This window comes from Danio rerio, chromosome 8, assembly GCF_052040795.2.
Source record: "Danio rerio strain M-AB ecotype USA chromosome 8, GRCz13ab, whole genome shotgun sequence".
Classification (NCBI taxonomy): Eukaryota; Metazoa; Chordata; class Actinopteri; order Cypriniformes; family Danionidae; genus Danio; species Danio rerio.
The window spans coordinates 19,612,998-19,640,166 of NC_141028.1; the positions used below are offsets into that span (position 1 = coordinate 19,612,998).

Genomic DNA, 27,169 nt, shown 5'->3' on the forward strand with positions numbered 1-27,169 from the left:
CCATAACTGGGAAACACCCAAACACTTTCATTCACACACATACACTACGGAAAATTTTGCCTACCCAATTCACCTATAGCACATGTCTCTGGAGTTGTCTGGGAAACCGTAGAACCCAGAGGAAACGCATACGAATACGGTAAGGACACGCATACTCCCCACAGAAATTCCAACTGACCCAGCCAAGCCTGGAACCAATGACCTTCTTGCTGTGAGGCGATCGTGCCACTGTGACACCCAAGAGAAACAAAAAAATAAAATAAAATTTATTCCTAAATTGACTAAACTCTCAGCCACTAGATGTAACTCTTTCACCAATATGAATGACATTTCAGACAAGGGTAAGCGCTAAGGATTTAACTTGATTTTGGCTTGCTATCAAAAAATTCTAATGAGTCATTTCTTAGCCACATATTTTAAATAATGTGTCAAAACAAGCAAACTTTAGTTGTATACTTACTTTACTTTTCATTAATAATCTATAAAAAAACTGATAATCTATTCATTTATGGTCTATACATACAAGAACAACTTTCAATAAATGTCACTGTAAGAAGGATACTTTAACCATATTGATAAACAGTTATAAATAGAGTCTTGATGAAGCTTTAGTGAGATGAATTGTTGATGGATGGGTGTTGGGTAGCTTTACATGGACAGAGAACAATTTAGACCTGTTTACAAATGACCTAAAATACAATATTTCAGTGAATTTAAAACTTTTTAAGGCCTAAAAGTTTATTTAATAAAACTAAACTATTTTGTTTAAATGCACCAAAATAAATTGGCTATACACTGTAAAAAGTATAAAGTTGCTTTACTTTAAAAACGTGAGCAAACACATTGCCTTAAAAGTATCATGTTGATTTCACTTTAAAAAGTCAGTAAACCTATTGACTGGCCACTTTATTAGGTACACCTGTCCAACTGCTCGTTGCTGGCCATGTCCATCCCTTTATGACCACAGTGTACCCATCTTTTGATGGCTACTTCCAGCAGGATAACGCACCATGTCATAAAGTGTGAATCATCTCAGACTGGTTTCTTGAACATGATAATGAGTTCATTGTACTTAAATGGCCTCCACAGTCACCAGAGCTCAATCCAATGGAGCCCCCTAAGGATGTGGTGGAACGAGACATTCACATTATGGATGTGCAGCCGACAAATCTGCAGCAACTGCGTGATGCTATCATGTCAATATGGACCAAAATCTCTGAGGAATATTTCCAGTACCTTGTTGAATCTATGCCACTAAAAGGGTGTCCAACCTGGTACTAGTAAGATGTACCTAATAAAGTGGCTGGTGTGTGATTGTTTACTTAATAATGATAAGTTAACTCTTTTTTTTTTTTTTAAGTAATCGCTTTGTACAGTGTATTGACTGTACTACTAAAAAATATTAATTTTCAAAAGAGGGTGTACTCATTTATGCTGAGAGCACTGTACAGTATATTGTTTTGACCTCCACTGTATATTGGGTATAATTAACATCCAATACAAGTTAGAGAAGTGCAGTGGTTCCAGGGGACTAATTGAAGGAGAAAAGCATCCTTAACGAAAGACTGAATCACCACAATATGATCTGGAAAGCCAGTGAAGAGAAATGAAGTCCTTGGCTTCTCTGACAGCAGATAAGCGGTCTAGGCCGGTCATTGTGTGGACGGGACAGTAAGCACTGGCAGCCACTTAAGACTCCAGCAAACATTGTTCTGGACCACAAAAAGAGGAGAGAGGGAAGCAGGAGGACACAGAGAGGGAGGAGGATGAATGTGTGTCTATTTTAAGACGGGTGTGTGTTCAGGGCTCGGGGCTCTGCTGGTGCCTGATCCACATTTCAGGCCTTCATTGTGCGAGCCCAATCACATGATGTAGAGAGGAGGAGGCTGGCTGGACTCATGCTCTTTGTAAACTCCGATAAAATACTTTTTATTCTTATCATGGCTGCTTCTGGTGCTGATCTCACATGTTAGATGTGGAGGATTTCACTTATACGCATTGTAATGAGCTTTAAAGTTTGTCTTTCTTTTCAAAGTACCAAGAATACCCTCATGCTAAAGTCAGAAACCAAGCAAGAAGCATGAGAACTGTCATACTTTGTGCACTAAAAAAGGCATACTCAATTCAATTGGACATTTTTAAAATGAATGATTTGAATGAAATCTAATGAATTTAATTGAATCTAAGTTCTGCAACAACAAACCAAATAACCAATGTGTCAATGTTTATTTCCATGAAGAATCTTTTTTGTTTTCCAATTTGGAATAATTTGACAAAATTATATTTAATTAAGGTACTTCAATGAATAAAGCACTATAAAACAAGCCTTGACATGAAGTATGAGTACAGACAAGAAATGAGCTATTTTGATTCAAAATGTAATTTCCATAATTATTTCTTGCGTTGTTGAAATGACATTTGTACATGAGGACAAAAAAATAAAAATAAATAAAATTAAATTAAAAAAATGTAAATTAAAAACACAACAAAACAAAAATCACTACTTATTGACAAATTAAATAAAATATGAAAATCTTTACTTATTGACCAATAAAATAAAATAAAATAAACTATATTTAAAAGCACAACAAAATAAAAATCTTTACTTTTTTACAAATAAAATAAAATGTAATTAAAAATGTAATTAAATTAATTTAAATAAAAACTAAAAACAAAAGTCTTTACTTATTGACCAATAAAATTAAATAAAACTAAATTAAATCAAATTTAAAATATAAATAATTCAATTAAATTAAAAAATCATTTCTTATTGACAAATAAAATTACATTTGAAATAAATAAAAATTAATAAGAATAGCATTTAATAAAATTAAAGTAAAAACAAAACAATAATCATTACTTATTGACAAACCAAAACATAAGTCATTACTTATCAGAAAATAAAATAAATTAAAAAACAAAAAACTAAACAAAACATAAAATATTATTATTAATAAAAAAAATAAATAACAAAAAACAGAACAACAAAAAGAAAAGACAAAAATCATTACTTACTGACAAATAAAATAAAATAAAATAAAATAAAAAGTCTATTTAAAGCAAGTTTATTTTCTGAGCCTCCTATAACCCACACCTATAATCAAAAACATAACTAAACATTCATAAGAACAGCTAGAGGACATGACTAACCGCTGAGTAATGACCATCCAGCATGGATGTTTTAGTGTGCAACCTTTCTGGCTGCGGAGGATGTCTGATGAAATCTAACCTGGCTGCTGGAGGAGTGGAAAAAGGAGGAGGAAAGAACAGCAGCGCAGATAATGAACGGAAGACACTGACCAGCGTAGGAGAGACAGAGAAAGAGAGAGAGAGAACAGCGGAGAAAGAGAAGAGCAAAACAAAACTGAAAAAGAGAACGACAGACGTCAAAAAGTCAGCTAATGAGCGGGAAAGAAGGACGAGAGTAGGAGAGAGAATAATGAGTAGCGGGTCTTCAACACTTCATTACATATCCCATTTTACTGCAATCTGTCTTTCCGGAGAAGATCTGCTGTATTTATTGGCTCATAACAGCCATTACAATGACAATAAACCTTACCCGGCAACAGCGAACACACCAAGTGAACACCTTCTTACACCTCATTCCTAAAATAGGCACAAAACATGAGCGCAACAGAGTGGAATGAAGAGAGAGAAGCGTTCAGGGCGGCTGTCCTGCATTAAACCCTTAGGAGCTTCAACTGAGAACTGCATCACATGCACTGACAATCAGACTCGGAGATTCATTTGTTCGCTGCTTTTTGGATGAGCTGGAGGTTACTGGTAGGCGGATTTACATGTGGGCTGCTTAACTGGAAAGAACCCTTAAAACTATGATTGTTCTTGATCTGTTTAACATTCCATTGCGCAAAGAACAAAATGCATAGTATCAATTACAACGTATATATGTCAGAATTATAAGCCCCCCTTTAAATTTTATTTTCTTTTTCAAATATTTCCCAAATGACGTTTAACAGAGCAAGGAAATATTTACAGTATGTCTGATAATATTTTTTCTTCTGGACAAAGTCTTATTAGTTTTATTTCGGCTAGAATTAAAGCAGTTTTTAAATTTTTAAAAACATTTTTGGAACAAAATTATTAGCCCCTTTAAGCAATTTTTTTCCAACTGTCTACAGAACAAACCATCGTTATACAATAACTTGCCTAATTCCCCTAACCTGCCTAGTTAAACTAATTACCTAGTTAAGCCTTTAAATATTACTTTAAGCTGTATAGAGGTGTCTTAAAAAATATCTAGACAAATATACAGCGGGGAAAATAAGTATTGGACACGTCATGTCTTTATCCTGGGAGTAATATTTCCAAAGGAGCTGGTGACATGGAATTAAACCTGATTTTGTTAAAAACCCAAACAATGCAAACATAAAACTAAAATAAAACAAAGTAAATCTGAAAAATGAGTTATGTGTATTAATTTAAATGAAATGACACAAGAAGAAAGTGCTGAACTACTAAAACGTATTTAGTACTTTATATAAAGGGCTTTTTTGATGATGGCAGCTTAAAGACACCTCTCATATGGAGAATTAGGTCACATGAATTGCAGACTGTGTAAAAATCTTGATGGCTCTGTGGCTCTCGTCTATCAAATCTGATATTTAGTTTGTATTTTCGATTGGATTCAAATCAGGTGATTGGCTGGGCCATTCTATTTCTTTCTCTGAAAGCATTTGAGAGTTTTCTTGGCTGTGTTTTCAATCATTGTCTTGCTGAAATGTCCACCCTGGTTTTATCTTCATCATCCTGATAATGTAGATGTTGGACTGAAGCAGCTAATATTCCTTTACAATGACGAAGAGTAGCGGGTTGCTCAAGAACTACTGAGGGATTTCAGCTGCTCTCTGGACTTTCACTGCCTTTCTATATTTCCCTTTCTTCATGTGTTCAATATTTTTTTCCTGCATAATTTCATTTTATTATGCATAACTTCATAACTTTGCAAACTAATTAGATTTGTTTTCTTTGAATATATGGATTTGTTTGGTTGTTTCCAACATTTGGGGGGAATTCAACAACAGCACCTTTAAAAGTATGTTTTCTGAGCAAAATGGTGACGTGTTCAATACTTATTTTCCTCACTGTATAGACCTTTTTCATGGCTGCTGCATGGAGGGCGCCATAGCGACCAGCGTCTTTCGGTAGAATGCTAAAAACTTCCGTTTACAGCGTGTACAACTGGTAATTTGGGTAAAATGGGTTTCAATAACGTTTTTAATGGATAACAAAGTGTTTTTGTGACACACAACTAAGAAATGTGTCTGTTAAAGCCGTTATAATCTGTCACATGTGGTTCAAGCGCGTCAGAAATAGGAGAAAAACGTTCTCCTAGTTCATGTGTCTGCCGTCAGAAATAGTGTACAGTGTGTGTGTGCTGTTAGCTCGGCGGCTCTTTAACACACACACAGAGAGAGAGAGAGAGAGAGAGAGAGAGAGAGAGAGAGAGAGAAAGAGAGAGAGAGAGAGAGAGAGAGAGAGCAAACCAGAGTACTGGCATGAAACTTAACAGGTAACTTATGAAAGTGATCAATTGATCAAAAATGATTAATAAAAGTCTGTTATTGATACTCTGCTGGCTGATTTGCTGTTCATTCTGATCGCGAGCCGTTTGTGTTTTATTTCGTGTGTTGTATTCACCACGGTTTGTGTTTTTCTGTCATTTTGAAATGACACTAGCCTATATTTTCACTTTAGTCACAGTTATTAAATCAGTGTGTCAGTGGCACAGTACAGGCTACTGTGTGTGTGTCAAACATTTTGGTGAATTACATTTGTTTGGGCTGGTTATATATTTGAAATAAAGAGAAAATGTTGACTTTAGCGATGACAAGGCTTCATTTAAACTGCAGAAGATGCCGTCTGACAACGAGGGGAAAATGCCTCACAGCAGCTGTTTTCCATCCTATTAGATTGCATTTCTTTAATTGATCAGTCCAGGAGATGGTGTTGAAGGACAACAGTATTAGTTCAAAGAGGATAAAAGCAGGTAAAATAGATTAAAACTATCTTTTCAAAGCTGTCCAAATGTGACTGTTTGCACGCATTAGCTGCCGACTGGAAGTTCTTCGCATTCTCCTTGCGCATACACGCAAAGCATAATGGTTGCGTTCCAAGAAAAAGTCTATATGAGCAATATCACACAAGTAGCAGTCACTCGTGGGGGTGCTAACGCCCGCCTCCCACCTGTGTTGATATACAGCCACATCAAAATGCTACAAGTGTGATATTGTGTTTAGTTTGACGACATAATTGTGTATATAAAAAGAAAATCAATCATAAAGAGTCTCAAAAACCCTTTTGTAAGAGGAACTACTTTCTTCCACCACTAGTTCACATCTGCAGCTGATGTCAGAACAGCAGAGACCATTGTTGCTTCACCAACAACACTTTAGAGCTAGTGTTTGAATGATTCTCTAGCATAATGTCTAAAGTGATGATGAAATAGGTGATTTAGCTGACATTTTAAGATTATAATGCTGAACGGCATTAAGTGCCGTCAGTCTAGAGAGATTTCCCAGTATTTCACTGTTGCAATCGGGAGTTCACAATAATTAACCCCGAAAAAGCCAAAGCAAAGCAAACACTAGCAGTTTCTGTGGTATAAATACAGCAATATAAAATACAAAAGAGAGAGATCGACTTAGAATGTCACTTACCTGATTTATTATGATTTGTTCAGCTGTAGTTTGAAATTTACACTAAGAAAATTCTGCTTTTTTACCTAAGGACTTTTTATATCGGGTCTCTGTCGTCATTAGGCTGATGGCGGCCGATGCATTGAATCTGATGCTCCGAAATTATAAATATTTTAAAACAGGCACTATCCTTATGAATATATCCTTAATATCCCCTTATTGTCAGATTCAAGAACCAGACAGAACTGTTGTATTAATACACATACATGTAAAGATGTAAGTGTGAATATATACAGCAGAGCATAATGCAGGTCAAATTGTACTTTATTTATTTATTTTAATGCAAGAAAAAATAAACGTCATTTTATTTTTACTTTTAAAGATTTAGCTTGTTGCTGATATAAATAGAAAAATATGTACAAAATGTTAGTTACAATTTGAAATGTTCTTTTCAGAGCAAAATAGCTTGTAGCTGCTGAATACAACAAAGCCTGTGTAGACAAAAAATAAAGAAATGATTAAAGACATTTTTCATTTTGACAGCATTATACGTTAAAATAACTTCCTATTAGTTATCTGTTTTGGGATTTATTATTATTTATTTTAATGTCATTTAATTTGTATTTTTTTACAAGGAACATGTTAAAAAAAATTAATGTAAAAAAAGTACTTAACTTTATTTAGGTACAAATTATTATTATTTAAGGAATCAGTTTGTGGCTGCTGAATTTTAAATACTGTAGCTTGTATCTGCTTAAAAAATCATTTTACTTTATTGTTTTGTTTTAGGTACAAGCTTGTAGCTGCTAAACATTCTGCCAGGGAAGTTTATCTCATTTGCAGCAGTATAATGCTGGTAAAAATCTACTTTTACTAGATTTAATTTTTGGTAAAACATTTAAATGCTGTGCTGAGGAATCATGTGAATATAAATTTGAGCAGTGCATGATGCATCAAATGAAGAATCAAACATGCTTGTGAATGCCCACAGTTTCTGATGCAGTTTTCTATGCATCATTTTTTATTTATTGCTATATGTGGGCTGAGACAAAACATTCAGAGCTGTGAAATTGCTCACAGTATCGTGAACTTCTCCTCCTCATGCCTACATCTCAGAGGAAACGCTCTGCTGTCTTCCCTCCTATTGGTCTTCACTGCATCGAGTCACAGCTAATTTGCATAAAACAAAACTTCCTGGATTTTAGTCACTGAACACACAGTCTAAAACGGCTGGAATCCACCTACGCACATGAAATATTACTTCTGCCATTAAATAAAATCTCCAAATTCACTTTACAATATCAGTGGAGAACTAGATAAATCTGGGAAGCATCCGTCAGTCTGCTGCCAAAAGCATGCTGACCAGCATGAATTGTAAGACTGGCTTCTGCTGGTTAGTGCTGGCTTGCTGCTGATCTCAGCTTGAGGACCAGATCAGTGCTAAAACTGCTGACCGACTCAAGTTCTTCATGGTGAAATTTGGTTAAAGAGAGTTGCTAGAAAGGATACAGCTGTGGCCGGAAGCTAACTAGATTTTTGTTTACTTATTAAAGTGATAGTTTACACACACACACAAATAAAAATTCTGTTAACATTTACTCTCCCTTTACTTGATCCAAATCAGTTGAGTTTCTTTCTTCTGATGAAAAGAAAAGAAAATATTTTGAAGAAAGCTTGAAACAGTTAACAGGGAGTACTTTTCATTTTTGGGTGAAATATCCCATTAAATTACCAATGAAATAGTTTTTTTTAGGTTTACACATACACCTACCCCAACCCTAAACCAATCCTTCAGAGTAATGTGAGAACAGTACTTAGTGTCACAAAAATGATGGTATATTTATGTGTGCATACTTAGTAGCCGCAGTTGAATCCATTCTAGACTTTGCATTTAAAGAGGCTATACAGCATTTAACATTTGAAGTGGATCAAAAACATAAAAAATTGTCCTAAGAGAAGAATGGCCGGTGTTCAATAATAGTTTTCATACAACCTTAAAGACAGCTGAAAGTCGGCGCCAATAGCCTAGTGGTTAAGTGCGTCGACATATAGCACCATGGTGCTCACGGCAATCCGAGATCGATTCCCGGCTTGAGGTCCTTTGCCAACTCTTCAACTCTCTCTGCTCCTAATACTTTTCTGTCTGCAACCTATACTGTCCTGTCCAATTAAAAGTAAAAATCACCTTAAAAAATAATTATCCATCAAAATAATAATTAATCGAAATCCCTTTAAGGCAAGTGATTTCACCCCGCAGCCATTTTTGAAAGACCTCTCGGCCAGTACGCTCGTGCATTCTGTCTAAATGGAGAAACATCAAATTCTCCAAAACTGTTTGTCAAGCTTACAATTACATTACATATTTGGAATTGCCAATAAAATTTGTCTTTTTAGTTTAATTTCTAAACGTTCCAATCAAAAAAAATTGACATTTTTCAGGTTGACCGAGCTAATGCGCATGCACACTCGAAAGGAACGAGATCCCGACACCAACCTTATTTATGGCTGTTTTACACATTATCATTCTCTGAATAACGATCGTCCGATTCCGCTAGTCTTCTGAAGTAATTCACAACTTGGTCTTAATGGCGAATCTGTTTACTAGTTTGTGGGGCATAGTTTGAGTTCTTGCTGCTTTCATGTGATGTGGCTCCTGTACTAGTAGGCGGGGCTTCATTCACCATATTGACATTTACGCTTTTCCCCATTCAAAAGTATACGACTGACATGTCTGGAGTATTCTAGAGTCTTTGATACTATATACTGAATTCAAAAACTCTTGTTAATAGTGATACCAGTGGCCATTCAGTGAATGACAGCCAGAAACTTATTGCAAGTACTAACACAACTGCACAGGTTTATAGAAAAGACTGAACATGAACCTTGGCAAACAGCTTGCAGTTCATGTCAGCCAATTAGTTTTCCTGCCACTCGAAAATAAACATTGCAGAGGGCATACAATGATTAACAAGAAATAAACAAACACGACTAACGGCTAACTCACAGCTCTACAGAAAGTTGAATATCCAACCGGCTGGTGCAGAAGCTGAGAGAAGATCATGTGAGCTCTACTAATGCTCTTATTGGCTGTTGCTAACGAAAGTCGTTCTTCATTTGGATAAGGTTGAAGGATTCTCAGCTTTTTTGTATTGCTGGACATCCACACATACAGTCACCAACAGTTGTTGTCACTTGTATAGTTGGGAGAATGCCAGAAGTCTCTAGCTCTCCATTGATATGAATAGTCAATTGTTGCTTTGTCCCTGCTGGTCTTTAGTAGTTTGAATTGTGATCAAGACATTAAAGTTTTTTGTTATTTGAGAACCGATTGTATCATTGCAAGATGGATACTGCTAACAAAATAAAGGAAGATTGATGAATGGACAAAAGTAAGGAGACATGTCCCTCCCAAAAGCCTTTCCATGTGACCTGAAGTGAAGAAAAGTCATTTCAGGGGAAAGGGAAGGTTATGGTATTTAATCTTTACAAAATAATGAAGCACACACAGCCATCATTTATAGTATAAAAAAAATAGGAAGACAAAATTTTAATTTGATTGCAACTTTAATTTATTACCAGTCATGATTATTTGTTTTGATTTGCTTGTGTATGTTTTCTGACTCTCAAAAGGTGCCCGTAATCATTGACCTGCATTTTATAAATCAACTACAGTTTCAGCTAACAACATTCTATAGTGTTCTGCTTAAGAATCTGCTTTAGTTCTGTTAGGTGACCAACACCTTTAAAAACAGCATCCCGCATTTATTACATCAGGACTGGACCACCACCAGCCAAGTTATAAATAACCAAACGCATCAATAACCCTTCACAGATTTGTTAGAAGACATTTACTTCGCATCATCAGGGTTCTCCCGAGCAGGCGCTGGTGTGCTGCAGTGGCCATATTTAGATTTATTGCCAATCAATACTGGAACAGGTGGATCATATGACATCCCAACACAGACACTGCAGCTAAAAACAGCAACACCGAGCAGCATTTAAGACACAAACCACTCAAAAACTGCTGCTTTTGGCTGCAACACACCAAGGACAAGTTGGAGACTTAATGCACCATGAAAACAAACCAAACAGGGTTCATTGAGCCAAAGCTCAACCGGACTCCCAGTGTGTCTGCAGGTCCATCTGATACAAAAATCAACTCAGAAATGAATCTAACGTCATTCGACAACAGTATCAGGATCCTGGCGTTCCAACCGAACACAATTCCCCTTTGTTACTCCCCAAGAACGTTAGAAACAAACTAACATGAATGTGACTCCTTGTGTCTTCAGTCACGGGAGAGATGCAGAGCCTCGTGTTTGGGTGCATCGTGGCCAAGAGCTGCTGGATAACTGACATCTCGCTAATTATGACAGTCAGACTTAAATAATGCATGAGCATCTATTTTAACCAACCTCTTTGGAAATAGCGAAGGGATGTGATAAACCAATCATAATGACACAAATCAGAGTCGCCAGCCCACATTTCCATCTATTAGTTAGCCCTAAACTCTTAATAATATGCACACAATAGCCTGATAGAGCGCCGTTCACATACCGTCAGCCTTCTTAGGATGCATCGGGTCTCCGGCACCAAGAGCTAAGAGAGTGTGTCTGTGTCTTCCTTTGTGTGTGAAAGCTAAATGAAAGGATGCTAGCTGCTCTCTGGAAGTCTGACTAAACATGCCAGGTAGGCAAATCGCACACACATACACCAACACTGCCGCACTCGCCAACAGGTTCAGACCCGAGAGTGGCAAGCGAAAGACGAGCCATCGAGTCACCGCAAGGTGGGATGAGAATAAACAGAATGCATCAAACATGCAGGCACACGGCGGATTCGCCTTCGCATCCGCACGCACACACAAAATGAGATGGAAGGGGTGGACAAAATGGGAAAGATGTCGACGTTGCGGTGCTCACCGGTATCTTCCTGTTTTCTGCTCGTTTCAGCACATTTTCCCCTGGCAGCCTCCAAACGACGCACCGGCTACATCCCCTCCTCCCTCGCCGTCTCCTCTGTTCACTCAATCTCTCCTCTTCCTTGCGACTTATTTAATTATTTCTCCCCCTCCCTGCCGCTCCGTCGCTCCCTGCGTGCGGTCGTTACAGCTGGCTGTCCTTGTATAGGCTGCGTCCTCGATGGATGGATGGATGGATGGATGGATGGATGGATGGATTGATGGAACGGGCAGCTCTGCTGGAAGCCCTAATTGAGACGGGCGGCACAAACAAAAGGAGGGAGTTCCTGCAACACAGAACGGATATTTTTGCTACGGTGCCTGGCTCTGCTCTGCACTCTTCGCCTCTCTTCTCTATTATTTCACTCTCTCGTCCTTTTCTCTCTCTCTCACTCTCATCCTTTCGTCAGGGTGTAGCTGAGTCCCCAGAGAGCCGGTGGCAAACAGCTGAGGGGCCCGCTGGAAAACGTGGCATGGAGCGCGAGGGAGCGGAGCATCAGGGTGGATGGTGAAAGAGCTTAGTGTGTGGTGTATGAGAAGGAGGAGGAGGATGGTTGATAATGGCTGGGACTTTTTGATAATTAGTGGTAATCTGAATAAATTTGATACTTAATGTATTACAATTTCGCCACTTACTGTTTGTGGCATGGACATAAATAATACCTTAATTTAGCCAGACTCTTGAGGAAAGCAAGTTGTGGTGGATGATAAAAAAATAATTATACTTAAGCGAGTTACATTAAATAAAGAATATATAGATAAAGTCAGACTTATTAGCCCACCTGAATAATTAGCCCCCCTGTTTATTTTTTCCCAAATTTCGGCTTTTCAACACATTTCTAAACACAATCGTTTTAATAACTCATTTCTAACAACTGACTTCTTTTATCTTTGTCATGATGACAGTAAATAATATTTTACTAGATATTTTTCAAGACACTTTTATAGAGCTTAAAGTAAAATGTAAAGGCTTAACTAGGTTAATTAGGTTTACTAGGCAGGTTAGGGTAATTAGGGAAGTTATTGTATAACAATGGTTTGTTCTGTAGACTATCGAAAAAAAAATAGCTTAAAGGGGCTAATCATTTTGACCTTAAAATGTTTTTTAAAATGTAAAAAACTGCTTTTATTCTAGCTGAAATAAAACAAATAAGACTTTCTCCAGAAAAAAATATTATCAGACAAACGGTGAAAATTTCCCTGCTCTGTTAAACATCATTTGAGAAAAATTTTAAAAAAGAAAAAAATTCAAAGGGGGTTTAATAGTTCTGACTTCAACAGTATATTGCTTAAGACGCCAAATACGTTTGACCTTAAAATATTTTACTACAAAAAAATGCTTTTCAAAACAACTTTTATTCTAGCCAAAATTAAACTAATTTCCGAAAAAAAAAATATTAAAAGGAATTGTATAAAATCCCTTGCTCTGTATTCATCGTTTGGTAAGCATTTAAATAAGAAAAAATTCAAAGGAGGACTGATTAATGTGACTTCAACTGTACATTATGTAATAAAGACTTGGAAGTACACTTTGTAACCAAGCATCCAAAGCAACATAGCAACCACCTAGCCACACCTTAGAAACCATACGCACTACAAAAAAAATGCTTTTCTTAAGTTTTAAGGAAAAACTTTATATTTTGACATAATATTAATAAGACAATATTATTTAGTTGTGTAGAAAATACTTCTTGATTTAAAGAATTTGTCAATTTTTGAACTAGAAAAAAAAGACAAACTAAGAAAAGCATTTTTGCTGTGCCACCACTTGAATGCTGCATACTTGCGTGAAAAAAACACTTGAACCTACAGCAAGATCCTATAAATAACCGAGCAACTTTTACATGCAAACACTGCAAAAACTTTTACAGGAAACTATGAACTGTAAGAAGAAGAATGTTTTTTATTACACATGGTGCAAATAATTCCTTATCAATTTCAAAGTTTGATTTATAATCCTTTTTTTGACACATTATAGTCTATTTCCTTTTGTTTCAACAACAGAAATAGTTCCAAACAAACCAGCGCAGACAGTTCATGCATCTCAAAGTAATTCTGATGTAATTTTTTTTTTACTAATCCCAAATCCAGTTTGTGGATATGCTCTAAAAGTATACTCTTTTTGGGAATGGGCATTCAGTTGAAGTCAGAATTATTAGCCCTCCTGAATTATTAGCTAAAGAGTAGTCAAGCCTTGAAACATAGTCATTAATGGACTGTTTTGTTACTTAGATACAGTATGTGCCCTGTCAATCATGTTCTCACATCCTCCACATTCCGGTATATGTAATATCCTTCAATACCAGGGTTGACATTCCATGCTAATCTGCCATTGGTGAGACTTTTAAGGAGAGACATCTCCTCATGTGTTTGCATAAGGTATTCAACATGCAATGACTAAAAGTGTCTTAATAAAAAGATACAATCCCTTACTCTCCATATAACCATCTGTCATACTACATTTAATGTAAAGTAAAGTGTCTGTTTTGAAATACAGAGCTAAAAAAAGGGCAATCATTTTTGCAAGAGTCAATGTGACTTACTTTCTGAAATAATCCCGTTTTTGATGTTAAACAAACAGCAAGAGTTCGCAACCACTGATAGAATCAAAGGACTCAGGAGATTGCATGAAGACTGTGAGATCAGGGATTAATCTGACAGAGAAACTCCTACACACCTCAGCAAAGCCCGAAGACCAAACACAGACATTTTTGATCAAACACCAACTCTCAGCAAAGCCAACAAACACCATCACACAGCACAGCAATATCAATCCAGCCTCGGTACAGTTATTCACTCTAAAATTACAACCATATCATCATTTACTCTTCTCTTCTTGGTGAATCCTCTTTTCTATAAACTTCAATTGCTTCCATTAAGTATTATATAAACTCATAAGACTTAAAAATATATATACATACTTTTTTCTGATTTAAATATTTACAAATCATCAATAAATAAATAAATAAATACAAGCAAAAATACATAATTAATAGTTATCACCATACATCCACAGATTAATTTAGAATTAGAAACATATTACAATTTTTCTAAAATGTTATTCACAGCAGGGAAAATAAGTATTGAACACTTCACCGTTTTTCTTAGAAAACATATTTTAAAGGTGCCATTGAAATTTCCCCCGGATGTTGGTAACAACCAAAAAACATCCATATACGCAAATAAAACAACTCTTATTAGTTTAAAAATGAAGTTATGCATAATGAAGAATAAATAAAATGATGCAAGGATGAAGTATTGAACACATGAATAAAGGGAGGTGTAGAAAGCCAGTGAAAGCCCAAACAGCAGCTGAAATCTCTCAGTAGTTCTTCAGCAACCCTCAGTCCTTCCTCAGTGTAAATGAATACTAGCTGCTTCAGTCCAACATCTACATTAGCAGGATGATGAAGATGAAATCAGGGTGGACATTTCAGCAAGACAATGATCCAAAACACATCCAAGGAAACTCTCAAATGCTTTCAGAGAAAGAAAATCAAGCTGATGGTCCAGCCAATTACCCGACTAGGATCCAATAGAAAATACAAAGTAAAGATCAGATTTGATAGACGAGAGCCAAAACCTTCAAGAGAACCATTAACCACTCACAACGTGAGCAATTCATGTGACTTCATTCTCCATAAAAGAGGTGTCTTTAAGCTGTCATCACCAAAAAAAAAACTTTTATGTAAAGTATTAAATACGTTTCAGTAGTTCAGCACTTTCTCCTTGTGTCATTTCATTGTTTTTACACATAACTCATTTTCAGTTTTTCTTTATTTTTTTATGTTTGTATTGTTTTTTTTTCTGCTTCTATTCCATGTCAACAGCTTCTTCAGAAATATTACTCCCAGAAAAAAAAGACATGATGTGTTCAATACTTATTTGCCCCGCTGTAAAACTATCGAGTTTACAATTATTGTTTTTTTCCCTTTATTTGTGGACATACAGTAGTAGAGTTAAAGTTTATTATAGAGGGGATTTCAGAAGATCTCTTTTTTATCACTCCATAATTCAGAAAACAGCAAATTGCTGGGAAAAAAAACTTTGTGTAGAATACATTTTCTTATTTTTGTTGCAAAAAAGGGGAAATGGTTGGTGTAAGCAAGGGCTGTTTAAATGCAGAGTTTTTACTTGTTCCATACAAGTTTGAGCTTTTCGTACTGTTGAACACAATAAGATGACATTTTGAAGAATGTTAAAAACTGGTAACCATTGACTTGTAATATAATAAGTCTCTATATAGCACATTTATCACGTATGGCCAAACACCCAAAGCGCTTCACAATCATGAGGGGGGGGGGGGGGGGGATTCTCCACACCACCACGAGTGTGCAGCATCCGCTTGGATGATGCGACGGTAGCCACAGGACAAAAGTGCGCTTACCAAACACCAGCTATTGGTGGAGTGCAGAGACAGTGATAGGGTTAATTTGGTGTATAGGGATGATATGGAGGTCCTGATCGGTAAGGGCCAATGTAGGGAAGTTGGTCAATCCTACTCTTTATGAGTATAGGATTTTTAATGACTACAGGGAGTCAGGACCTTGGTTTAACGTCTCATCCAAAAGACGGCGCTCACTGACAGATAGTGTCCCCTTCACTATACTGGGGCATTAGGACTCACTCAGACTGCAGGTTGAGCGCCCCCTGCTGGCCTAAATAACATCACTTTAAACAGCAACCTACTGTAGTTTTCCCATGAGGTCTCCCATCCTAGTTAGCTTCAGTGAGCAACCAGTCTTGGGCTGAAGAGTGACATGGCTGTGGCAACACAGTAGGAAAACCAAATACTGCTGAAGATGGTTACAGGTCTCCAAGATTATACAATATATCATTTGAGCATCGATAGCGCAATGTGTGCATCTGCAATAGTCACATCCCAGGCTATGCAATGTTGAGTTGAGATTATAGTTGATAATAATCAATGCAGAGTTTAATCATGATGGAGTAAATGTTTATCATCTGCATGCGTTTTTAAAGAGATAGTTCACCCAAACATTACTTAATATTTTTATTAAACCCTTCACTTGTTTCAAACGTTTATAAGTTAAGTTACCACAAAAAGAAGATAATTTAATAACTCATATATGTTTAAAACAAGTGAACGTTGAGTAAACAGTGAATACATTTTAATTTCTGAGTGAACTGTAACTTTAAGTACAATGACAGTATAAACATTTCAATATTTTAATAATTTGAATAAGTTTAAAATGTCCAGCCACAAGAACTTTTTTGTAACTTTAATAAAGATTAGATAATATACAATGAAGTCTATGCAGTGTTGATTATTCAGTATCTGTACGTGAATACTGAATACCTGAAAACTATAATTCACTTTTATCTTTGCTATATCTTATCTATGCTTGTAATTTATTTATTGAGATTCATTCTCCTACAAAATTAACCCAATCGATCTAAAATGAAGTATATTTTCCAAATAAAGCTGTTTAAGTATTTATTATTTACTTCACAATATATATCGCAGACATACAAAATATGGCAAGGTCAGATTTTTGCAATATTGTGCAGCCCTAATTTAAAAGAACTAAAAAACTAATATGGAACAAATAAAGGGTGAGTAAATAATGACAACATTTTATTTTTTGGGTAAACTATCCCTTTAAACGCCTTAAAAAAAATTCAGTGGAAAAAAGTCTAAAGCCATTGATCTGGGAAGATTTTTATACCTGAATAAAATGCTGTAATTCTTTGTCCCTACAACACTGTAGCAGAGCAGCTCTAGGTTACTGAGCTTTCATGCACGATATGAATAACTAACCTTGCATAGTAATGAGTCCAGGCCAATTCCACACCACAGTAAGCAGCTGAACCTGAGCTCTTTACACTGTCAAATCACACAGTCGCTCTGATTCCTGTGTCACACATCAGAGGTGGTGATGGACTCAGCAGGGTTTTTAGTCTAATAAATTCATGTTCTATTTGATGTACACACTGTTTCTGATTTAAACACCTCACATCAGCAACAAGCAAATAACATTATTCCATGTAGAAATTAGCATAATGTTTAAACAAGCAAGTCACAAAGCACCATTTGTAAAAATATTTAGTTTTCATTTAAAAAATATGAATATGGTGACACAGACTGTTGCTATCTGACGCGTTTCTTTGTAAAAAAAAAAAAATTACATTATCTTACAGTAAAATAGCACAAAGTAATATATATAACTTTTTATTATTTGTAACTAATAAATAACTCCTTGATTAATGATAAATATCAGTTTATTAACAACTACTAGGGTTGGGCGATGTCAACCAATTTAGCATTGTACGATGTCTAATGTGAAACATCGTGATGGAAGATGGCATCGTTTTCAGAGGCAGTGGTGAATTAATTATTAATGAATACTTAATTCATTCATAGCGAATTAATTATTTGTAGCCTACCATTTCAACTACCTGACCCGCATGGTCTTTGCTTTACCCATAACCAAATCATAAATAAAGATAAGTTGCTCACAAGTTACCACCTGTCAATCACTCTTTCCGTGGGACTCTGGCATGAATAGGCAGAGTGATCTGTGTTGTTATAATAGGGCCGACAAACTTGGTTGGTAAAAAAGGTGCACAACCAACAGTACCTGAGGTTTTCGCTGAAATTACTGAGTACAAGCGTGAAAGCGAAAGATTGAAGCAGTGCACTGACGTTGTGACACTTTACCTGATAGATTCAAAAGACCAAAGAGTCGTTAAATAGAGACAAGATTAATTAAATATGATGTTTAACAACTCTAGTAAGACGTAGTTGTCATCCTTCATAAACTGTCCGACAAGCACTGCTCTCTGAGGATTTGTGCTCAAAGCACCCGCTGACTGCTGGAGCTCAGACGCGCACATACCCTGCAGCGCATGCCTCTATCTGTGTGTGTGTGGTCATGTGCTGTGCGGTTTAAGGAGTATTGTGAGGACAGAGATCTTTTCAGAAATGCTAGACGGTCGGCCCAATAGCCTAGTGCTTAGCGCGTCAACATATGGTGCAGTAGCACGTCAGGGCATCCTGAGATCGAATCCCGGCTCAAGGACATTTCCCTACCCTACCCCCTCTCTCTCTCCAACTTCGCTTCCTGTCTAAATACTGTCCTATCTAATAAAGGCAAAAAAGGCCAAAAAATAAATCTTAAAAAAATAATTAAAAAATGCTAGATGAAACGCCAGTGTGAACCTGGATCATTTTCATATATATATATATATATATATATATATATATATATATATATATATATATATATATATATATATATATATATATATATATATATAAGCAAATACGTTTAAATTTAAGTGACTACAAACTAAAAAATCTCAACTAAATATTTTATAGTTTTTTCCTTTGATTTTTCCTCTTCTTTTAAAGCTTTTATTCAATACATTTTCCTAACATAAATTTGGGTGTAATAACCTTTGGATTGATATTGTAAGCTATTTTCTTTTTTTTTTTTCTTTTTTTTGTTAACTTAACTGCAGTTTTGGCTTCAGTACCGGAAAAGTTTTGGCTTCATGTTTATGCCCAAATATAATATTGCATAACATCTTATAAAAAAAAATAATACTTTAAAAGATCTGTGATAAGCTGAGCAATCTATATCATGTATAAATAAACAAGTTTTTAACATATATTTAATAAACTACTATTTTATATATATTTTTCATTTATTTTTACTATTATATAAACCCATAGATCATTTTTATTTCATTTTATTACTTTACTTTGAGAACTACATTAAAACACAAACATTTCAGTATGTAATTTAGCAAGATGCAAATGTTAAATCATTGAGATTTTATTTTGCAAGTTTTTCTTTGGCTGAAAACAACCAGTTCATATTCACTGTTTTTATTAAAAGTTTGGAAAGATACTGCTAGCTGGCACATATTCCTCCTTAACAATTTATATGTATTTAATTAAATCAGTCTCAAGAGATTTCATAGCTGCATTTAGCCATATTAATCCGTATTAGCTCTTAATATTAGTTTTATTTATACAATCAATTATTTCCTCATCCAGATTTTATGAGCAGACACCGCCTCTTTGCCCTCCTCTGAGAAAACACCAGACACAAATGCAGAGCAAACTGCTGACAAGCAGGAAAAAAGTGGAGCAGAAACAAACAAACAAAAAAAAAACTGCCTGTGACAAATCATGATGTACCTACAAAACACCAATCCACATGTATGTACATGTTAAATGTACGTTAAAAAATAAATCAAAAATCAGATTCACAATTCTCTAAAAACATCATACAGACAACCAAAAACTACCTTCATCTGTATGCATCGCAAAGCAAAATTACACATCAAAACACACACACACACACACACACACACACACACACACACACACACACACACTGCAAAAACACAGAGCATGATGCACTAATGATGCATTAATAAAACTAATCACTTCTGTTAATACAGGACACACAGAAATGACAGCATGTGTAAAACTCATGCCGTAGGAGAGGATGACGGTGATTTCATGAAGCTTCCAGAAAGAGTCAGTGGTACTGTGTTCAGGCCACTGACTCAGCAGTTCAGCCCCGTCTGGCCTTCAGAGCAGTAAAAGTGCACATTAACACACGATTACAGTGCAGTTACCAGTGTGGTGTACAGTCCCACTGAGAGACGCCATCCTTTACATCATAAAACCTTAACACACTCATACTGAATCTATTAGCCTTTTTTACGATACTTTAAAGAAGCAGCTCACCTTAAAATAGAAATGTTGTCATTATTTACTCTACCTCGTGTCATCTGTGCACATATTGATATATTTAATTACTGATAGGCCCAGATGGACAACTCCACAGATTGTTGATGCCGTCATTCAGATTACTTAGTGTGTAAATGTGTATAAATGTATATTATAGAGACATATTTGTATTTTACATTCATTTCGGTTATACTATTGTATGATATGCAAAGGTTTAGATGATTTGTGTACAATAAAATTCGTAAAGTTGTAGTCGTGGTTTCTGTATTACATGACAGACCTTCTGTGGCTTTGTTTACCAAAACAACTGGTTTTTATTCCATTGTAAAAATAATTTTAACACTGTCTTTATTGATTTTAGTAGCATTTAACATGTACAATAGAAATCAAAACCAAACATACAAAATAATAATAATAACAATAACAATAATAATAGCAGTAATAATAATAATAATAATTATAATTATAATAATAATAATAATAATAAAAGAGGTAGTAGCAATAATAATAATACTAATAATAATAATAAATAAATAAATAAATAAAATAGAAAACAATAAATATAAAAATTTATATAGAAAAATAAAAAAAATACACAAAAATAATAATAAAAAGTTATACAGAGAAAATATTTGTATCAGCTTCCTTCAGGAAACCTACAAAGGGATTCCAAATTTTTCTAAAGCCAAACAATGAGACAATTCCCTCAACCATTGTATAAAGTTTGGCATTGTAAATCTTTAATAAATAAAAGTTAAGAAGTTATCAGCTCCTATGGTCATACAATAATTCATAAATCAACAGAAATTCTCCACAGAAAAAAAACTGGCTTTGATTATTATTATTATTACTGTATTATTACTATAAACATAGTTTCCTGTAGTCTGTGATTAACTTTCTTTATATTTAGGATATATTTGAATTAAGGGTCCTTGATCTTTGCTCTAATGACATTTGTCACTGAAAACTTGAACAAAGTGACGTTTATTAACATTTATAGCTGTTTAAGACAATACATTGTCTAGGTTGGTCATGTGAATCATTGAACAAATACCAGGTAATAAGCTTCCTGTTATTTGTGGATTTATCAACTTGTCCTTTCAAACTTGTCCTTTCACTAAAAATGTCAATAAAATCCCTTTGCTAAACCGTTCAACATTAAAAGTCATCAGAGCACAGACTAAGATTCCATAATGCAATCTGAAAGTGTAAATGAATAGAAAAAAAAACAGCCATGAATCATGAGCTACAAGCAATTACATTTATTTTTTTTCTATTTTGTGTTCCACAAAAGTAATGTGTTTTTAAAAACAAAGAAAGGTAAATATTTATGATTCCTTTAACAACACAAAGTCCTAAAGAGGATCTACTATGTGAAAATCACTTTTAAAAGGAATTAAAAACAGTTGAGTGGGAACAATGTGTGAATATAACCAGATCTATTTATAAAAATGTATTAATTTTATAATCTTTTATAATCACGCTTGATAAAAACAGTGTGCAGAAACACTTTGATTGACATTCTACCATTGTAATGTCAAGAAAAAAAGCCCCGCCCATTAGTGACGAGCGCTCTGTCATTAGCATAAACAGCCCTGAATGAGAAGCAGCCATCCATCATTTGCGTCTTTACAACATACCTGCTGAAAATAATGTCAGTGACTAAGAGGCATTATAAATGTGGAGTTTGAGGATGCACAAATGAACACTGTAATCTCCATAGACTGCCTCCTTCTGAGACACATTTTTTAGTTTTTTACAGAGATAACGCTAGTCTTGTTTTAAATAAGCAATTAAAGCTCCGTCCTCTTTTGAAAAAAGCACAATCTCATCTGAATTTAAAGTGACAGTCACCAAAATGACACAATTAGGATCAAAGCCTAAAAGGGGCAGTTTCAAAGAGTTTTACAAAATTATTTGTGGCGTATTTTGAGCTCAAACTTCCCATACACACACTAGAGACACCAGAAACTTATTTTATATGTTGTAAAAAGGGGCATAATAGGTGTCCTTTAATTTAATAGAAATAAATGAGGACCCCAAATGCATTTTGCCGGCTGTTAAAAAAAGCACAGGAGAAAAAGAAGAAGTGCTTTACTCCTGGACAGAGTTGAGGGCGCTCATGTTAACTGTGTTTCCTGTATTGAGTGACTGTGGCCAACAGAATGACCTCTTTAAACCAGATCAGCACATGAAACAAGCAGAACTCTGGTGACTTTAACTTACTGTCCTCTCCTGGGCACGGCATACCAGGCTTTTCAGGAATACTTGGAAATACTAGACAGAAGAAAAAAGACAGAGAGAAAAATGAGTGTGGCATTTATTTATTAACTGGCATGAGCTCTGCAAGTATGCTAAATTACAAAGAAACGGACTTTCATCGAATGCTGAATATCCGCACGGAGTACATATGATATTTTGAGTGCTTTGGCTGATTTCCGTTGTGTGGTTTAAATGCTGCATTATGTTGTTTATAAATAGATGTACACAAATATGGAGAAAGTAATTCAACTGCTGGAACAATTTAATAAGGCAGGAATGAACTGATTAATTTGCATCGGTTTGTGTGAATGAGTACCATGCAGGAGGAGTCCAGAGTGCCGGTTTCGGCTGTAGATCCGAAACGCTTCCTCCAGCTCCATCTGGGATGAGATGGTACACGGGTCTCCTAAAAAACAAGACAAGAAGAAGAAAAATGACTAATGTAAACAGGCCATATGATAAAGACATGGATTTTACAAATTGACTTGACTGAATTGGGTTTTAGGATCAACAGAAAAACAGAAAAGCTTATTAATGGTGTATTTTTATTATTATTTTATTTTTTATTTATTATTTAGTTTTTGCTTCTGTTTTTCAATATTTCCACTCTGTTTCTAATATTATACAGTATATATTATTCCTGCAGTATATTATAGTATCATTTTTTATTTATATTTTCTTCCAGTAGATTTAGTAACTTATTACATAAACTTTACATTTTTAATTTTTATTATTTTATTTAAAAGTTCAATATTTTTTTCATTTAATACTATTTAAAAAAAATAATATATATATATATTTACAAAACAAATTATTTATATTTAGACTTAAAAATATACTAAAAATAAAGCACAATGGCATACTGTATTGACATTCATGTCCATAAAATTAATTGATATATCTATTTGGCTTTAATTGTTTCAGTAGTTTTTGTACTTATTTTTAATTTACTTCTATAAATATGATATGATTTTTAAATCCATGTAATATTTATGTTATCATAGATTTATTGGTCTCACTTTACAATAAGTTTACATCAATTAATGTATTTACTAACATAAAAATAATTATGAACAATACTTGTCCAGAATTTATTAATCATAGTTCAACATTTATTAATGCAATATTAAAATCCAAATTCATGCTTGTTAACTTTAGTGTTAATGCACCGTGAGTTAACATGAACAAACAATGAACAACTGCATTTTTATTAACCAACGTTAACTAACATGAACAAATACTGTACTAAATGTACTGCACTGATTGTTTATGGTAGTAAATGCATTAACTAACATTAATAATAAAATAATACAAGCTTATTGTAAAGTGTAACCAATTTATTTTAATGCTAAATTTACGGTGTACAGTGGCTCTGAACTGTCAAAACACCTCTAAAAAAGGCTTTTTCGGACATGACATATTTGTACATGTGTACATCACTGTAACAGATTTTATTCAAGAACATTTGAACTGGTTTTAGTCCTTAGCTCTTTCATTTTCATCTTATTTAAAATCTTATTTCATCTTATTTAAAAGATATTTATCTTGCTTGTTGATTAAATCCCATTTTGTTATTTAACCTATTATTTTTATGCAACTGTCAAGTTGCATGTTAATTTGATATGAAGAAAAGGAAATCATTTATTTTTTGCATGCTGATCTATGTGAAATCGTGAATATAGGTGTATATAATTACCTTGAAATATTGAAATTATAGCTTTTTTGATTTGAGTATACACTACTCAGTTTATCAGAGCAGTTCAATCTTTTATGAAGTTTGCTATATAAAATTATAACATTTTGAAATATTTATAAATATCGGCATATATATATCGGCTATTAGCCCCCAAGTCTGAGGAATTATCGGTTATCAGTATCGGCCAAAAAATCCATATCGGTGCATCCCTAATTTTTATCTATTAAATTTAATGAATTGCATTTATACATTTAAAATTTATGCTAAAAAGTATGTTAATATTTTAACTACATATCTTCTTTGCAAGGAAATCATCAAAAAAAAAAATGTATTTGACTTATGCTTACATTATTATTCCTTCTAGGCCCTTGAGCTTAAAGTCGACATAACCAAAACTGAGCCCATATCTTTTTAAACACATGATCCTGTGAATGATTCACTGGTACATTAACCCAAATAAACAAATCTAAAACTACACACAGGAGCATTCTGAATCAATGTTTTTGCTCACGTCACAAAGGCTGAAGTTCAAGTTTCACACAAACCTTCGTCGTCGATCCATTTGAGTGTTATTGGCGTTTCTTTGCGAACTCCACACATCTCTCTGACCTCCTTACACACCTCTGTGTACGTCAGCGCCAAATCCAGGTCTGAGATCAGCATGTCCCTGCACACAAAACAACCGGATACCTTTATACAGATCTGAGAACTAAAGAATACAAATCTATGAAACTGTAAAATACAACTCTTTGCCTTATCCATAAAGGACGCAAGTAGTTTAAAAAATTAAGCAAAAATAATATATTAAAAAAATATATCAGTAAAAAACACTGTCATAGCTGTTGTAAAACAATACATAGATAATGTGACGGAAACAATAAACAAGTCATGTATTGACTAACACACTAGTCACTTAGAAGCTTTTGTTTAGTAGATTTCAAGTTTTGTTTAACTTTGTAATTATCATCGTCACCTTTAATAAGCATTAACACGGCTCATTTTAAACTGAAAGTGAAAAAAAGCTACATCAAATAACACAAATTAATTGAAAAATTTGTATCGTTTTGATTTTAAGATTTCAACACAATCAAGCACCTTCTATTATCTCTTATTATCAAATTATCTTTTAGCATCAATGGCTAGTATGGGGTGTCAAAATTAATTGATTTTTCGATGCACCGCGATGCAAGAACAATTTGGAATCGGTTCAGTAATAATCAAAACCGGTTATTTTGTACTGATCTCATTAATTACATAGCATTATGTGGCGGTAGCTTACTATGGCGAGAGAGGAGACCGTGAGTAATTAAACGCTCCCACAAATACTTAAAAAGCATGCTGTACACAATTCGCTGCTTGTGAGTTTGATCTACGAGTCTTTCAATGAAAGGGAAGTACATCAGAACTCAGCTAGGAAAAAATAAATGCTGTAAACTCTCTCTCACTCTCTGTGACCCCTTTGACCTGCTGGGGTGTTCGTGAGGTAGCGTTTTATCTCCTCTCTCAGCTGGTACAACAATAACGTTACTTTTGGATCCAGACACAAGCGTGTCTGCAGAGCGAGTTTTCTCCACTCCGTCATCATCTATAATGGGTCAGCTGATTGTCCGCGTCACTGTTTGCTGAACAGCGCAAGAGCTGTGCTGACCGTTAGAGCCAATCGCACCCTTTTTTTTTTTTTTTTTTTTTTTGAGCGTGTGATCAATCAGAGGCGTTTAGGAATTCGCTCAACAACGCTCAAAAAGCAACAGGGACAATATTTACATTTGTTTATTTACTATAAATGCTCATGTTGTTCTCTGCATGCACTTTAGTTTTGTTTGATACATTCAAGGAGTTTGCATGTTCTCCCTACATTCGCGTGGGTTTCCTTCAGGTGCTCCGGTTTCCCCTACAGTCCAAAGACATGCGGTACAGGTTAATTGGGTAGGCTAAATTGTCCATAATGTATGACTGTGTGTGTGAATGTGTGTGTGGATGTTTCCCAGGGATGGGCTGCGGCTGGAAGGGCATCCGCTGCGTAAAAACTTGTTGGATAAGTTGATGGTTCACTCCGCTGTGGCGACCCCGGATTAATAAAGGGACTAAGCCGACAAGAAAATGAATGAATGAATGATACATTCAAAAAGAGTGTTTTCTATAAACAGCTAAAATTAAATGTGGGCTACACAGTGGTGCAATGGGTAGCACGATTGCCTTACAGCAAGAAGGTCACTTGTTTAAACCTCGGCTATCGTTTCTGTGTGGAGTTTGCATTTTCTCCCTGTGTTCGTGTGAGTTTCCTACAGGTGCCTTGGTTTACCCCACAGTCCAAAGACTATAGGTGAACTGGGTAAGCTAAATTGTTCATAGTGTATGGGTGTATGGGTGCTTCCCAGAGATGGGTTGCAGCTGAAAGGGCATCCGCTGCAGTAAGCATATGCTGGATAAGTTGGTGGTTCATTCCGCTGTGGCGACCCCAGATTAATAAAGGGACTAAGCCAAAAAGAAAATAAATGAATAAATGAATGAATGAAATTAAAGGTGCAGTTCATATATCTGACTGCTTGAATTAAATGACAAAATTGTATCACAAATAATATATAAAAATAACTATATTTACAAATGATAAATTTTAATACAAGAATTATTGTGGTAATAAGTAAAATAAAAAATTGTGTATGGAAAGCATCGTCAATGCACTGAGATATCGAATTGAACTGAATCGATGGCATGATAATCGTAACCGAACCGAACTGTGAGACCAATGTAGGCTCACACCGCTATTGGCCAAGCTATTATATCTGCCACTTCCTATTAGAAATGCTCCCATCTTTTAAACATTTTAATACAATTCTCAAAACATATCTTTTTGGTGAAGCATT

The 27,169-nt window shown here is 34.9% G+C and overlaps 1 protein-coding gene and 4 long non-coding RNA genes across 6 annotated transcripts in view; 4 read left to right on the forward strand and 1 right to left on the reverse strand.

Moving 5' to 3' along the window:
- LOC147842616 (uncharacterized) overlaps nt 1-27,169 on the forward strand; it is a 1,013,036-nt gene that overhangs the window by 188,293 nt on the left and 797,574 nt on the right. The gene's annotated exons all lie outside the window — the stretch shown is intronic.
- prkcz (protein kinase C, zeta) overlaps nt 1-27,169 on the reverse strand; it is a 223,504-nt gene that overhangs the window by 167,712 nt on the left and 28,623 nt on the right. Inside the window, 3 exon segments of one of the 2 annotated variants that reach the window (NM_001030091.1) lie at nt 22,574-22,624; nt 22,926-23,015; nt 24,851-24,972. In NM_001030091.1, coding sequence (NP_001025262.1) covers nt 22,574-22,624; nt 22,926-23,015; nt 24,851-24,972 — 263 coding nt within the window. 2 annotated transcript variants of the gene reach the window in all.
- Nucleotides 4,293-8,837, forward strand: LOC147835555 (uncharacterized). Its single transcript, XR_015497788.1, has 2 exons — nt 4,293-5,104; nt 6,142-8,837. It is a non-coding gene; the product is annotated as an uncharacterized LOC147835555 (long non-coding RNA).
- Nucleotides 11,609-14,048, forward strand: LOC147835556 (uncharacterized). The gene is made up of 2 exons (XR_015497784.1): nt 11,609-12,728; nt 12,782-14,048. It is a non-coding gene; the product is annotated as an uncharacterized LOC147835556 (long non-coding RNA).
- Nucleotides 24,260-26,929, forward strand: LOC147835557 (uncharacterized). The gene is made up of 3 exons (XR_015497792.1): nt 24,260-25,815; nt 25,905-26,073; nt 26,143-26,929. It is a non-coding gene; the product is annotated as an uncharacterized LOC147835557 (long non-coding RNA).